Source organism: Euprymna scolopes, chromosome 6 (genome assembly GCF_053919585.1).
Source record: "Euprymna scolopes isolate OS-2025 chromosome 6, ASM5391958v1, whole genome shotgun sequence".
Classification (NCBI taxonomy): domain Eukaryota; kingdom Metazoa; phylum Mollusca; class Cephalopoda; order Sepiida; family Sepiolidae; genus Euprymna; species Euprymna scolopes.
The window spans coordinates 141,581,609-141,599,100 of record NC_136487.1 but is presented as its reverse complement, the minus strand read 5'-3'; the positions used below and the strand labels follow the sequence as shown (position 1 = coordinate 141,599,100).

The following is a 17,492-nucleotide window of genomic DNA, read 5'->3' as shown; positions in this document are numbered from 1 at the left end:
TTACGATTGGTATATACAAACCGAGTACGTTTTAAGTAAATGATTAACCTATATATATATATATATATATATATATATATATATATATATATATATAATTTTGAATTTTTATGCTTTTCTTTCTTTATCGTATGATATAATCTTGGTAGCACTCCTAAATGCTAACGTTAAAACCAAAAAAAATAATGTGTCCAGGTTTCCTGCCCTGTTTCATGGAATACATATTCCATAATTCATAAGTTCAATAGTTTAGAATTTCATCAAGCACATATATTTTATAGATTCTCATGCACGCATTGAAACTCTTTTTCAAAACGTATTACTTAATATAACTAAAAAAAATAATCTGGTGTAGAGCAATTCTTTTCCTTGTTAAATATTTTGCATCAAACTTATATTTGAAGTTTTGGGCGTTGGACATGTTTGGGTAATGGTAATGTTTATAAAAAAACATATTTAAAAAGGTGCCTTAACCCAGACAACTCATAGACTTATAACGAAATATGTATTAAAAAATATCGAAAAGGTTTATTTATGAAAATACAACTTTCATATTTCCGAATGGCCTAATAACTTACAATTTTTATCAATCATTTATTTATGAAAATAGAACTTTACATTTATGGATGGCTTGAATAACCTATAATTTTGCCAAGCCATTGTTTATAAAAATCAGATTTTTACAATTATGGAAGGCCAAAATGTTTTACAATATTTTACCAAATATTTATTTATGAAAACAAGGTTTATTTTTACGTCGACCTAAAATTTCTATGTGTGACTAGAATAATCTATAATTGTTAATAAATAATTTATTTATAAAATCAAATTTTTATACTTACATGTGATAAAGAATAACGTACAAGATTTTTACTAATTCTTTACGAAACCAAAGTGTTATTTGAGTGAAGTGTATCTGCTTTATGATAATGTTTTCTAAGATTATTCTCTTCCCCTCGTACCAAGCTTAATTGATAGTGAGTATGTTTAGTCGAATTAGTAAAGCTTTGATGGTGGGGAGGCGCAGGAAGTGAGTTTATCGGTTGTTACCTGGTGCGCTTTACAAGAGAGTGTTGTTTCGACAGATCTAGTCATGAAGATTACTTTTTTGGTTAGAGTCCAAAACGATATTATTAATCTATTTAATTGACACTCCCAAAAATCACAACGGATAGTGGCGGTATCGCATCAGCCAGGAATACTTAATATAATTTTTAGTATACATTACTTAGTTTTGCATAGGTGATGGACAAATATCGGATGTATTACATATACGCAATTAAGGATCCGGGCAAAACCAGACGTTAATTCCGATTGCTGGGCGATGATGTCAACCTTATATTCCAATCGAAGAGTAGAGATCATAAAACAATGGGAGGCACATATTTTAACATGAAATGGAATGTCGACGAAAAGATAAGACATTCCAATTGAACAATCAGGATTCCGATCAAGGAATGTGGTTGATGTCAGTACAAGACATAAAAAGACAATCAAAGAGAAAGCCAACAATGACACTTCTACCATCGCCCGCATCGACCAACCACATCACCAATCCACAACTCTCTCTTGTATTGCTAACATCTGACATGTAAATAAAACTTGATGCTGATTTAACAAGTGTCTGTTGTTTTCAAAAACCATGGCTAACAGAATAGCAGCGTATATATATATATATATATATATATATATATATATATATATATATAACACTATCAGCCGGTCACTGAGTTGTGACCGGCTTCACATGTTATACTAAATGTCTTAAAAGTGGCCTCATGAAGACGTAAAGATGGCCAGTCATTAGAGTCTATGTATCAAGAAGAAAATCATACCTGAGATGTTGGAGCTGAGTGTGGCTCCTTTCTTTTCTAAAGACGACCTCTTCACCCTGGTGGCATTCTGGTGGGAATCTTCATTTCTTCGTCCTTGGGGCCGCCTTTCGACTTAAGACATTTATGGAGACATTTATGGCAACATAAGAAAAACGACACGCGACACAATTGTAATATATATGAGAAATCTTAACTATTTATTTTACAATATAGATACAATATATATTACAAAAAACTTTTACCATTTACAAAACTAGACAAACTAGCCTAACTAGTATTGAGGGAGGGTGTGCTTCCCCCCCCCCTCGTTTATGGAGAGACGGAATATGCGTCTTCACCTCATGATGGTCCGTGCAGAAAGAGACAGGGCTAGAAAGGGAATTATGGGAATTTATTTCTTTGTATCTCTACGCCCATGGCCAAATCACCACTCGACCATGGTGCAGAGTGTGTTAGAAACAATGGCACTGAGAAAACATCTCTCCCTATGCACTCCGAAATTTATGAGTATTCATAAATTTCAGAAGTCCCTAATTTTCCGTGGGTGGTGGTTCAACCGGCCGTCAGCGATCAATGTCCCCTATACTCTTCGTTCCGTCAGGAACTCTGTGAAGCAATTTATTTATTTCCGCCAGGCCCCTGGTAGACTGGTATACTGCTTCAAATACCAGAGAGGGTAATCATCCTCGTCCTCCATCGAGGCAGTGACCTCATGATTTCAGTTACTGGATTTACGCTCTCCTAAGCAACCAGTATAATATTTTTTAACAAAGCCGGATTTTACGTGAGTTCATCACGCCGACCTATACGTATTTCACTAAGCCGGAGTTTACGTGAGTTCATCACGCCGACCTATATGGATTTAGTTAAACCTCGGTCTTCAGAGGTTCTAATCCAATCTAATTCTGTTAGAGCAAGGGGTCTGCCGCCGAACGACCAATAAAAACTATCCACCACGGAATATTAATTAATTATATAAAGAATTAAAGAAGGGCACTCAGCCTTCATGAGTTGGAATACTCAATTAAGGCAAAAAAAAATCACAAAATAAACAATTCAGAAACCTGTTGTACATTAAATCAATGAAATAGGGTGTTAACATTTTTTTTTTTCTTAAAAAAGAAAACATTTTTAAAAAATCATTTCAGAGCACTTCGGTCACAATTAGAAATTGTTTACACAATGCAAACGCATTTAAAGTTATTACATTCATAATTAACTTTTTCCCAAATTTTCAGGGTACATTTGAAAAGTTTTTTTTTGTTTGTTTGTTTTTAAACAACTCTCTTTACAAAAGATCATTAAAATTTCACTCCAAAATTTAAAAATTATTTCTAGTATTTTGGTTCATCGTTAAAATTAATTTTTCTTCCCAAAGGAACATTAAAAATTCCGAATTTATGTTAGTTAACTTCCTTCCAAAGTAATTCATTTATTATTAAAAGCAATATTCTCAAAAGATCATAAATTTCGAAATAACCCACTTTTCACAATGAAATTAAAAAATTATTCCAATTTTTTTTAATTTCGTAATCAGTGTTTTTAAAATTAGGTGTACATTTAAAGTTATTTCATTTATTCTTAAAAATCATTTCTTCTTATAGACCATTCTCAAGGTCATTTCGAATTCAGAAACTTTTCACGTTAATTAACATTTTTTTCAAAGTAATTAATTTATTATTTTAAAAAAGCAACCCTCTTCCTAAAATCACTCACAAAGATTATTTAGAATTAATAAACTCCCGCCACACCTGGGAGTATATATTAGTTAACGACCAGTTCTGTATAGTTAACAGCTTGAGAAAATTAAAGGTTCAATTAAAGAGAGATCTTTCTAGACTGAGGAAAATTTTTTCTTCCCAAGAATTAATTCAACTTTTCGTAACTACTCGTGGTCAACATTTCAGGGACCCCTATCATACGGTCCAATTTCAAATAAACCTTCAATTAAAGAATTCACTCGAATAATTCTTCCTTAAAAATCATCTAGAATTCAGGAAAATTTCTTTCGTTAGTCAAATAATATTTCTTTAGAAATCATAAAAAATTAAGAGAATATTCGAAATGTAATAGCATAATTTTTCTTTAAAAACTATGAAAATTTCAGAGAACTTTTAAAAAATTAACGTAATCATGTAACAGTTGGCTTTTGCGAACATTCGAAGATTTCAGAAAAGTACTTTAAGTGCTATGTTTGAATAATTGTTTTTATTTTTATTTTTAATAAAAAAAAAACAATTGAAGACATCATTTAATGCAACTTAAGGAAGCACAAGTAATTTTGTTCTTTAAACTTGGTAATTTTTTTAAACTCCAAGTTAATTCATTATTATGTGCTTTCTTGCAATCCGCCATGGGAGTTTAGCTATGCAAGCACTAAAACGCAAGAGAAGAGGGAGTGAGGGGGAAAAGAAGGGGTAGAAACAGAGCGATGCCATTACACACCCCACTGGCTTCATAACACCATTACATCACAAAATGGTGGGACCCAACTGGGTCATCACATATAGCCATGTGCGTCATTGTTTTGTTTTGTTGTTTTTTTAATGAGTGACGGGTAAAGGATGGTGAATTTAAACATTTCTACGAGTTTAAAAAAAGGCAAAAATAGAAAAAATCTTATTTTGATCAATTTTTTAAACAGACAAATCAAAATCAATAAAAAACATTATCAAATCAAAAAATCCCCCTATGTTTCGGCGTTAATTGCTAATCTAACCTGAAAAAGAACATATCAACTGTTCATGAAATAAAATGTTCACGCGAAAGTTCTTTTTTTTTTCTTTTTTTTTTTTTGAAATCTGAATCTAACACTTTGCAAAGTCAAAAAAGTCAACAATATTTTCTCAACCTGAAATAAGAATCAATTCAAAAAATGTTAGGTATTCTTTTATTCTTTCTTTCAAATTTTTTCGAGCATTGTTTGAAGGAATCTTTTTCTTTTTTTTTCATGTAACACAAATATGCATATACATACACATACATATAGATATATATCTTGAGAAAGAGAGAGAGAGAGCGTAAGAGAGAAAGAGATATTGATATATCTTTTTTATATATTGTAGAGACACTTTTTTTCGTCTCTGTTTTTTCTTTTTTATGTAGATGTAAGAAGGGTGAACTTTTTTTTAATCGATCTTCCGTATGTAATTTTTTTTTTTTATTCTAGTAGCAACACAATTTTTTTTTTGTGGGTGGAGTCTGATTTTTTTTTTTTTTTTTAGTGTGTTTTTTTTGTGCGCGTGTGTACTGGTCTAACATTTTTTTTTTTAATTTTTGCCTGAAATATTCAGTTCGTTCAGTTTTAAAAACCGAGGACCATTTTTTTCTTTGTTCGTCTAGTGGTTATTATTTTTGGTTGTGCCGTGGTTTTTTTCAAGTCAATCTTTCGTCTGAAGGCAACATTTATAACAGGTGGCAGTAATTGAGTTACGGAGAGACAGAATATGCGTCTTCGCCCATGATGGTCCGTGCAGAAAGGGAATTATGGGAATGTATTACTTTGTATCTCTACGCCCATGGCGAAATCACCACTCGACCATGCTGCAGAGTTTGTTAGGAACAGTGGCACTGAGAAATAGTGCCACACACACACATATATATATATATATATATATATATATATATATATATATATATATATATATATATATATATTACATTAATTGTGTCACACCTTTGAAGGTAGCCACAAGTGGTACATCTGGTACCACGCAAGTCGAGATTCTGACCTCGGCAATCAGTCCGACAGAAACCGGGTCATTTCAATCGCATTTTAGCTGTCGGACTGAGGCAATTGTTTAGGGTAGTCTTAGTAGGTCCATTCAGTCAGACCCTGCCTTTCAGCTCTCGGATGGAACAAGTTCATCGCTTATTATCTAGGGTGTTCTAGCCGGGGAATGTCGCCGTGGCTTCTCAGATTTAATTTTGCAGGATTAGAGTGCTCCTCCTTTACGGACACTTGTTCATTCATCCCATCTTGTGTCTTATCACCAGTGGTTGTCACATCTCGTTTCATCAGCAAAAATGTTTTTAAACACGAGAAAACATGCATTTATTATTAGTATTATTCATGTCTTATCTTACATGAAAATGAATTAATTTGTTTTCTTTTTATATCTTACAGAAATCTATGTATGACTACTTTATATCAACACGTGAAGAAGTTTTCTTTATGGCATGTCGTCATTGGATGCAAGCTTCAACGAATTCCATCAAGGAAAAGTAAGTTATGATTTTATTCAGGTTTTGAGTTCTTATCCCAGAGCAGTCTCTTTTCAGGCTACGAGCACATATAGCACCTGGCATTACCAATGGTCACCAATTTTAGTATTGGCCAGGCTCAACGTCACTTAAGCGATTAAAGCCTTACTACAAACATTTATTTTATGAAAAATAGATGCGTATAGCTACGGGGTTGCCTTAATAACCTATGATTTTTCTCCAGATTTTGTAGTTACAGAGGGCTTAGATAAACTAAAATTTTAGTAAGAATTGTTATAGTTAAAAAGGATTTAAATAAACTATAATTTTCATCCAAATTTTTATAGTTACAAAAAGTTTAGATAAACTATAATGCAACCATATTTTTATAATTACAAAGAATTTAAAGAAACTATAATTTTTATCTAGATTTTTATAGTTACAAAGAGTTTAGATAAACTATAATTTTTACTAGATTTTTATAGTTACAAGGAGTTTAGATAAACTATAATTTTTACTAGATTTTTATAGTTACAAATAGTTTAGATAAACTATAATTTTTATCTAGATTTTTATAGTTACAAAGAGTTTAGATAAACTATAATTTTTATCTAGATTTTTATAGTTACAAAGAGTTTAGATAAACTATAATTTTTACTAGATTTTTATAGTTACAAAGGACACAAAAGTCAAAACGAAAGAACATTAAACGTTATTTAAACTATGATTTTTATCCAGATTTTTATCATTACAAAGAATTTAAATAAACTATAATTTTTGTCCAGATTTTTTAGTTACTGATAGCTTTAATAAACTATAAGTTTTATTCGGATTTTTATAGTTTCATATGGCTTAAATAAACTATAATTTTTCTCCAGATTTTTATAGTTATGAGTGGTGTTAATAACCTGGTAAGGTCGTTCCAACAATTATGTGGCGTATTTTTTAACTATAAAAAAAGTTGAATGGCTAGAGAGATGAGAGTGGTACCATTAAAACGAGCTGACTTTTATGCTCAATAATTTAGTTTTCCTATATATTCACCACCATTCTCAGTATACTTTTGCCAGCGATGGCGTAGTTACTGTGCGTGAGCGTTCGGCGTTTTTTCTTTTTGTTTTTTGTTTTTTGTTTTTTTTTTTCACTCGTATCTCTGTCACCATTTTGAAATCAACGAACCTATCTTCTAACTGTGCTGACATCAACTGCGTCGGTTTCGTATACACTCAATAGCTATCAGCGAATGTTGATTGTTTCAATTTTTTCGATGTGGAAGAATTCAATGATGCATATTTCCTTCGGATTCACGCCTATTAAATGAGTTGCTTTCTTAGAGTCTCACATGGTCAATATCTACAACAGAGAGATGAAATTTTCAGGTCAGAAATGCATAATCATATCAATACTATTTGCAATCCCCTCTTATCAATTCGGATGGAATAAAAAATAGGTAGACATTACTTATGGAACATCTCGTATAATTCGCTTCCAGATTTTTATAAATACAGGTGATCTTGGACGTGTCTCTTAACCCTTAATCCGGGGTCGTGGGGGGCGTTGCATTATATCATGCAACGTTTCTTGGACAAGAATAGTCTGGCGGTGCCTCTTCAGGCTACGAGCACCTGGTATTACCAATGGTCACCAATTTTAGTGTTGGCCAGGCTCAACGTCGCTTAACTTCGGTGATCTAACTCGTCTCAACGTGATTATGCCGTATTATTTAGCCTTAAATGTGCATAGAACGGATCCGGGTGATCTTAATAACGTATAATTTTGCTCCTTATTTTTATAACAAGAACCCAAGTTTGCCCAGCTGGGCAAACTTGGGTTCTTGTACCGGAAAAATATCCAGTAAATAAAACGTTGTTTAGTAAATCGTTATTTTTTTGCATTTTTTTCTTTTTTTTTTTTTGCATTTCCATACACCAAACATGGATATAAATATCACTAAAACATTAGCTGGGTCATAAGCTTCATTTCGGATCCTTACTTGCCTGGGTTGGTTGCCTGTAGGCTGAGATAAACCGCATCACACACGCACACACATACAGACATTAGGAAAATTTATTTATATTAATAAGATTACGAACGGGTTAAATAAAATAGTATATGTGGATTCAATAATTTCGCTAGTCTTTTGAACGGGTTTTTTTTATTATGTTTTTGTCGTTAAAAACTTGCGATTTGGAGCGTGAAAATGAGGTTATTTTACGTAAATGGTGCTTTCAGGCAAAAAAATCAGTTTTGTTGCTTTTTCTAGAAATACCGAGAATGAAAACAAAAACACAAAAGTCAAAACGAAAGAACATTAAACGTTATTTGAAATATTTATTGTTTAAATAATAGTTTCCAGGCAACATAAACTGGAATAAATACATTGAAGACACTAACAAGTCTGCTGCAAAAAATATACCCTTTTCGGGCGAGAAAATTTCTCACAATTATCAGTATCCTATCGCTCTACGAAGTCACTATTGACCAATGCAGTAAATATTGTTGCGACATCTGGTTTGGTTCACCAACTACAAGTTTATCCCTTTTGGGCAGGGTGCAGAAAAAAGTCTTTAACCTAATAAGTCACGCACTGTCTAATAATTTCCAGCCCCTGTCTCATCGCCGCAATGGTTAATCCTTGTGCTTGTTTTACAGAACTAGCAGCAAAATCACACCCCTTCACGTTAGAAATACCCAGATGATGGAAAACTTTTTATTATAATAGCTTTTTTTTTTCGTACCGATTATCTTTGGAATTTTCTCCCTGATCCCCGTTTTCCCGACTGGATCAATATGTGGAAATATAAATGTAACTGGACTTTTTGTTCGTTCCATCTTATCATAGCAAAGGACCATTCAAAATTTCAGCCATATTGTTATGAGAATATTGAAATAGACAGACGGATATATAAATTTAAACTGGTGCTACCAGATCAGGCTGCCCTGTGGCTTCCTGAGACGAAATGCACCTACATTGACGTTTTTTTGTTTTCTGATCTTTTTTGTAAAACTTAATTATGTTCTGCAAAACCAAAAACAAAAACAACAGCCTATTTCCCCCCCCCCCTTTCTATTTTATTTTTTCCTACCTTACTCCCGGTCCTGGATATGACCTTAAACTACATCCGATGGTGAGGTCCGGCTTACGGGCTTGGGGAGTGTGGAGCCACCTCTTAATTGCCATTGCTCCCAGGTCCACCCTGACCCGGAGTGGTAGTACCTGTTAGGGTCCCAACTATGGGTTAAATAGAAACAGATTTTAAAAAGGAAAAGAAACAACAAAAAAAGAAAGAAAAAGAAAACAAATATATTCTATTAAATTATCTATTTATTTATTTATTTATTTTTTTTGCCCTGTCGGTAGGGCATGAGAACAAACCGACTGCCCCCCTGCAGAGGGTAAAAATCCCTCAATGGGGCAACCAGTTAGCCGTGGGTTGCTACCCGTAAAGTCTTAGGACGTGATCCTGGTGATTGAGCGAACCTAAACCAGGATACATAGAAGTTTAGGCACCGCAACACATTACTTTGGCCCTTACTTCGATTAGACGGGCGGTCGGAGAGGCCCGATCCGACCAATCGGCCAGTCACGCCAAGCCCCACCATATATTGCCCATTCCAAAAACTCACTACTAATAATACACGTCCCCCCTCTCCCACAAATAACCCTACTCCCTAATATATGATGGAAAGCGGTGGCTGAGGGTCAATCGATTAGGTGTGAATATCGATGACGAGGCTGTAAACCCCTCAGGATTGCTACAGATCCCATAGCAATATCAAGAGAGAACAGATAATCATTATGATACCACCAAAGTCGGTTATATCATCATTGTATCCCTGTAGAGGCTGGGCGAATGGGTTTCCCCCCCAGGCTCTTCCCAAATAGGACTCCGAGGTGGGTGGGGAACAAAGATGATGAAAAAAGAAAACAAAATATATGGCTTATTCCTCCCAAAAACCACCCAACCACCCAAAGAGAACCCACTCTGATGTCTCTGACATCAGTAGCTCTGACGAAGAGACGATAAAACCAAGGAACTCAACATTCGTAGTAATAGAATCAATGGAGGAAACTCCTTTGAGCAAACTATCACCTTTTAAAATTGAAAAAAATCTTAAAACTCTAAAACCAAAGTCTATTAAAAAACAATTTAACGGCAGCCTACTAATAGAAACCCATAACGAAGAACAAACTAAAGAAATATTGAAACTAAAATTATTTGAAAACATCAAAGTCAAATGCTACAGACATCCAACCCTAAATACCTGCAAAGGAGTAGTGAAAAGCCACGAACTTGCACTTTGTCCCTTGGAGGAAATCAGGACAAACTTACAGAAACAGAACGTGTTAGATGTTCGCAGAGTTCAAATTTAAAAAAACAGTGAGAAAATCGATACCAATACATATATACTAACTTTTGATTCGCTCACCATACCCAAAGAAGTGAAAGTCGGATATATGAAAATAAATGTAGAAATTTATATTCCAAACCCCCTCCAATGCTTCAAGTGCCAGAAGTTTGGACACCATCAAGATCGGTGCACACGATTACCAGTGTGTGGAAGATGTGGAGAAAGTGGCCCACACATTGACTGCAGAAAAGATTTCAAGTGTGCCAACTGCCTGGGAAACCATGGCGCTGGCTCTAGACATTGCGAAATATGGAAAAGAGAAAAAGAAGTGACCAAACTAAAACATATAAAGAATATTTCCTACCCAGAGGCCAGGAAAATCATCGAAACTAAAACATATGCAGATGCAACAAAAAAAACTAATCCAATCAACAATCAAAATGGTCATATACATGTAACGGATACAACTGACAAGAAAATTGATGTCCTAAGCAAACTAATAAAGGAAATGAAAGAACTATTAGAAGAAATGAGGAAAATGAATAGTGCAATGTCTGCAACCAATCCAAGGATAATATTAAGTAAAGACACTACTGAACCACAAAAAGAAACAAAACCGCAAACCATTTCTACAAAAACAACCGAACAACCATCAAACACATCACAAGCCAGAAAAGAATCAAAAATCCCCCCAGACAAAAAAAAAACAAACAAAAACAAGAAAAGAAAGATCCCGATCTATATCTCGAACAGGGACTCCGACAGAAAATAGATTTGAGGGATTGGAGACGATGGAAGTTGAACACAATTCTAAATGATGAAAAAAATATTACAATGGAATATCAGAGGGATAAAAGCAAACCAAAATGAACTCACATTATTAATAACAAATATGAGCCCAGCACTTGTCTGTCTACAGGAGACCTTTCTGAAAGAAAATAATACCATCAACATAAAACACTACACATCTTACAACTACATAAATAAAGATACGGACAGAGCTTCTGGAGGCACATCAATACTTGTGAAGAATGAAGTCCCTCAAAGACAAATAAATATAAACACAAACTTGCAAGCAATTGCAGTTTCAGTGACTCTACATAGAACTATAACACTTTGCTCAATATACATCCCTCCAAAAGATACAATCAACGAAACTGAGATAACTCAATTAATAAAACAACTCCCTAATCCCTTTTTTCTACTAGGAGATCTCAACAGTCACAATGTAATATGGGGAAGTAAAAAAACAAATAAAAAAGGAAAAGAAATAGAAAACATAATAAATAAAAATAATCTATGCCTCCTTAATAATCAAAACTACACCTATATGTACCCAGCAACAGGTACTTTCACCGCCATTGACCTTACCTTATGTGATCCTTCCATATATATGGACTATGATTGGAAAGTACACAATGACACCTGTGGGAGTGATCATTTCCCAATCATCCTGGAAAGTCTAAGTACTAGCACTGAACAAAAAACACCCAAATGGAACCTACATAAAGCGGATTGGGAAGACTTCCAGGAACAGTGCAAAAACCAATTAATTATCGAAAAGAATGATGAAGGTGACCATTTGAACTACTTCATTAAAACACTCACAAACATAGCAAATAATACCATACCGAAAACAACCAAAACCAACAATCACAACAAACCTTGGTTCACAAAAGAATGCAGAAAAGCTATCAGAGCTCGACGAGCTGCCTTGAGAAAATTCGAAAAGTATCCAACAAGCGAAAATCTGGATTTTTTCAAAAACAACAGAGCAAAAGCCAGACGAATCATAAAGGAATCCAAAAGAACAACTTGGAGAAATTATATATCCAAAATTAATGTGAATACCAAGGCGAAAACAGTTTGGAACATGATGAGGAAAATAGAAGGAAAGTGTAGTAGTACACCAATATCCCACATCTCTAAAGACAACAAAATATACACCGATCAAAAAGACATTTCCAATAACCTGGCAGATAATTTATCAAAAATTTCATCATGTGACAGACAAACAGAGAAATTCAAAAAGATTAGAGAAAAGGAAGAGAAAAAGAAAATTCTATTTAAATCACAAAATACTGAAAAATACAACCAACCTCTTACCTTGCCTGAATTAAAAGAATCGCTAACCAAATCCCATGACACAGCTACAGGGCCCGATGAAATTCCATATGAAATCCTCAAAAAACTTCCAGAAACCTCAATGAAATACCTACTTGAAATTTTCAATATTATATGGTCCAGTGGAAACGTACCCGAGACCTGGAAAGAGGCCACAATAATACCAATCCCCAAATCTGAAAACTCAAACATCCAATCCCAATCAAGTAACGTCTCAGATCCATTGAATTTCAGGCCAATAGCTCTAACAAGCTGCATTTGTAAGACCATGGAAAGGATTATAAACAAAAGACTAATCTGGTTCCTGGAAACAGAGAATCTTATTACAGAATTTCAAACAGGATTCAGGAAAAACCGAAGTTCAATAGACCACATAGTCAGACTTGAAACCTTCATCAGAGAAGCCTTTGTAAGGAAGGAACATTTAACAGCAGTGTTTTTTGACATGGAAAAAGCCTACGATACTGTGTGGAAGTATGGTGTTACAAGGGATCTGAAGGCGCTTGGACTAAAAGGCAGAATGCCAATTTTTATTGAAAATTTTTTAAAAAATAGACGGTTCAGAATAAAGGTTGGCACAGCTCTCTCGGACTTGAAAGAACAAGAGAATGGAGTACCTCAAGGGAGTATACTGTCAGTGACCCTGTTCAGTATCCGAATTAACAACATTGTAAAAAACCTTAACCCTGGGGTAGATTGCTCCCTATATGTGGATGACTTCCTAATATGCTGTAGATCTAGATATATATCTATAATAGAAAGGAAGCTTCAATTGTGCTTAAACAAAGTAATGAGATGGACAGAAGAGAATGGATTTAGATTCTCCAAAAGAAAAACGAATGCATTTCTGCAAACTAAAGAACATGCATAATGATCCTGTCCTAACCATGGAAGGAATGCCCATACCCGTTACTGACCAGTACAAATTCTTAGGGATTTTATTTGACAAAAAGTTAACATTCATCCCACACATAAACTATCTGAAAAAAAAATGTAACAAAGCTGTAAATCTTTTGAGAGTGGTAGCACATACCGATTGGGGTGCAGACATGGAAACACTCCTTAAACTTTACAGAGCATTAGTCCGCTCAAAGCTAGACTACGGTTGTTTCATATATGGATCAACCCGAACATCATATATAAAAGCCTAGACCCTATTCACCATACTGGCCTAAGATTGGCCCTAGGAGCATACAGAACTTCCCCCGTGAACAGTCTATACACGGAAGCACACGAACCCCCACTAGATCTAAGGCGAGAAAAGTTAGCCCTTCAATATTTACTGAAACTGAAGTCTTGCCCAAACAACCCTGCATACCAATGTACCTTCTATCCTAAATATGAAGAACTCTTTAACATGAGAAGAAAAACTATCAAAACGTTCGGGCTCCGAATGAAGGAAAGCATTGAAGAATCGAAAATTCCAATCTCCAGCATTCACAACTTCATACTGCCTAAAACACCCCCATGGACCATGAAACAAGTTGAAATAAAACTCAACCTAAATAAAAAGTCCAAATCTACCACAAACCCTATTGAATACCACGACGAACTTCAACATTTAAAATTACAATATTCAGACTACACCTTTATCTACACAGACGGGTCTAAAAGCAACAATCACACTGAATGTGCAGCAACGTACCATAAAATCACAATGAAGAGAAATCTTCAAAATGAAGCATCTATATTCACTGCAGAGACTATAGCTATCGATCTAGCACTCAACATAATTTCAGAGGAAACCACCAAAAACTTCATCATTCTCACAGATTCTCTATCAGTCCTATTATCTATACAAAATCAAAAACAAGAAAATCCACTAACAACAAAATTAATAGAAAAAATCAATATCCTTTCAACTACTAAAAACATTATTCTTGTCTGGATCCCCAGCCATGTGGGGATCAAAGGCAATGACAGGGCAGATATAGCTGCAAAAAGATCTTCTCACCTTCCAACTGACAATTTTAAGATTCCACATACTGATCTTAGACCCCAGATAAAAGCATACATACAGGAAAAATGGCAACTGCGGTGGAGTCAGCAAGAGGGCAACAAATTATACTCAATCAAACCTGAACTTAAGGAACGATGTCCGGACATCAAGAGATCACGCCGAGAAGATGTGATACTGACTCGGCTGCGCATAGGGCACACCAACTTTACTCATTCTTATATACTAAATGGAGAATCGGCGCCAGAGTGCATCCCATGCCAGGAGACACTCACAGTAAAACATATCCTAGTTGGGTGTGATGACCTTGCCCCAACTAGAAAATTATATTATACAGAAAGCAATATGGAAGACCTTTTTGAAAAGGTCAACTCAGCAAATATTCTAGCATACCTAAGGAAAGTAAATTTATATAAGAAAATTTAAGGAAATTTAAAGTCACCCAAATATACACATCCATGTATAAATACAACATTTAATTTCTTAGTTCAATTTTATAAAAAAAAGGGAGGAAAGGCTGAAAAAGTCATTCCCCCCCTCCCAATAAAAAAAGTTAAAAAAAAAAAAAAGGACTCCGGCATTAAATGACCACATAGGTTGATATGCCGTAAAACCAATCAATCAATCAATATAAATTTAAATGTAATGTGAACAAGCATTTCACTGCACAACTCCCCACTTTGAATGTCCTCTATACATCTGACCCCTAATTTTGTTTTACGTTTTCAAAAAAATTTAGTGCACTAAAAATGTGAATGTTTATGTCACTGAATGGATCATAATTTTTAAAAATTGATAAACTATGGAAGACAATACTGTAATATTTGTATGTGACACTTATTGGTTTATAAAAAGAACGATTTTAAACGTTTCTGAATTTTAGAGATGAGGATTGGTTATCCGTATTATTTAGATTCTTCAGACTACTGTTCTCATCTTGAATGTCATTTTCATAACGCTTCGATCGATGTAATCTCCGACCTTCTTCAGGTGTATCTTGTTGAACTTGTGAATGTTTCTGTCTAACTAGAGAATCTGCGCGGAATTTCGAACAAAACACTTTATTTACTTCACGGGTGTAGCATGCTCTTGTTCCGTCAGCCATGACTGAATAGAGGTACTAAGTAATTCGCAATTGTATTTTTTTCTTTACAATTTCGAATTACTTTGGACCTCTATCCCGTCCTGGCTGACAGGACAAGAGCATGCTACACTCTTGAAATAAATACAGGACTCCATGCAGATTCCCGAGTTCGACAGAAATATTCTCGAGTTCGACAAGATACACCTGAAGAAGGTCGGAGGTTACATCGCCCGAAACGTTATGAAAATGACACTCTAGATAAGAGCGCTAGTTTGAAGAAAACGAATATAAATTTTAAATTTCATAAAATTATTTTTTTTAATTTAATATTATAAAAGAATTTAAATATTCTTTTATATAATTTTATTGGATTTAAAAAATGTATTGAAATTTGCTAAAATCGTAAAATTTATTAAAATTGATCTTTTATTTTTTTCCTCACTTTTTTAGCAAGATTGGTCCTCCGTAGAGTAAACATTAATTGTTTGTAATTTTGGCATGATGTTTAGAATGTGCGATAATTGTCTGGGAGACTAGAGTTCAATTCTCGATCGAATTATGCAAAAACTAAAAACAAAAATGGGACTTGATGGTCTCATGTTGAACATTCAGCATTATCAAATAAGGATCAAGTTTAAGTGGCGCTCTCCCATATATATATATATATATATATATATATATATATATATATATATATATATATATATATATATATATATATACTAGCAAAATTACCCGTCGTTGACTGGGTTCAAAAACAGTCTATAGAAAATGGACTCTGATTTATGAAAGTATGATAGGTTATGAAAATCGAGGGGTTGTATATATATATATATATATATATATATATATATATATATATATATATATATATATATATATATATATATATACTGATTTCAAATGTTAAAAAAAAAAATTATTTGGTTGCCATCAGCTCGGATCGAAATCAAAACATTTAGCGCTCCAGCCGCGTTCGCTACCAAACCAACAGATAGATAAAAAAAATTATAAAATTAAACTACTTTTAGCCGTGATTAGTTTAATAATAGAAATGTTGGCAAGTTGAAATGAACATTTTGCATTTCAACTTGCCGACATATGTGTTATTCGTCCATCCAAACAAAGATTTTACTCATTATAAACCATTCGTGGTGTATAATAACTATTTTCTGTTAATTTCAGTGTTATATGGCCAGTAGTTTAAGAGTTTAGCGATTAAGTATTTACACACAGATAGACACACATACATGCATGTACTTTTTTATCTAAATAAGATGAGTCATCACTCATCAACGCAAAAGCCACTCGAGGATAAAGGTTTTGTGTATGTTTAACATTAAAATACACGGTGGAATTATAAATTTGTCGCCCTAAAGAAAGCAACACTAAAGCTTTTATTTAAAAGAAATCAATTCAGTTAACTTGAAATTAAAACTGACATCTATTCAATGTAATCGCTTTCAGCCTCAATCACCGCCTCGATACGGGTCCGGAACTAGGAGCATGCTTTTTCCACAGACACCGGCGGGAGCTAAGCGAAAACTTGGCGGATTGCAGCGATCAGGCTAGCTTTGGTGTTGTGGGATGTTGTGTTGGTGATGTTCTTGATGCACGAACAAGCGAAGTAGTCCAGCGGGTTCAGGTCGAGAGAAGAGAGGGGGGCAGTGAGAGAAAGGTATTAAAGCGTAACACTCCTTTTAAAACCAAACCTGGGTCTCTTTGGATTTGTGGGCCGGTGCCGAGTCCAACTGCTACACTCAGTCTGCTAGCGGCAAGCTGATTGCCCCAAAGGATCTCCACACTCTTCAGCATATCTAGGAAAACTTTGGTGTTGACTTTCAAGCCGACTTCGAACATGTAAGATGACATGATGTGCCCCTCACTTGAAACCACACCAAAAACCATAACCGTTGCCGAAAACTTCATTGAGCTT

The 17,492-nt window shown here is 34.4% G+C and overlaps 1 protein-coding gene across 3 annotated transcripts in view; it reads left to right on the top strand.

Annotated features, from left to right (window-relative positions):
- The window catches only part of LOC145278009 (inositol 1,4,5-trisphosphate-gated calcium channel ITPR3-like), a 704,464-nt gene that overhangs the window by 537,823 nt on the left and 149,149 nt on the right, over positions 1-17,492 (top strand). For all 3 annotated transcript variants that reach the window (XM_080130185.1, XM_080130184.1, XM_080130186.1), the window contains one exon: positions 5,962-6,059. In XM_080130185.1, coding sequence (XP_079986311.1) covers positions 5,962-6,059 — 98 coding nt within the window. The remainder of the gene's footprint in view (positions 1-5,961; positions 6,060-17,492) is intronic.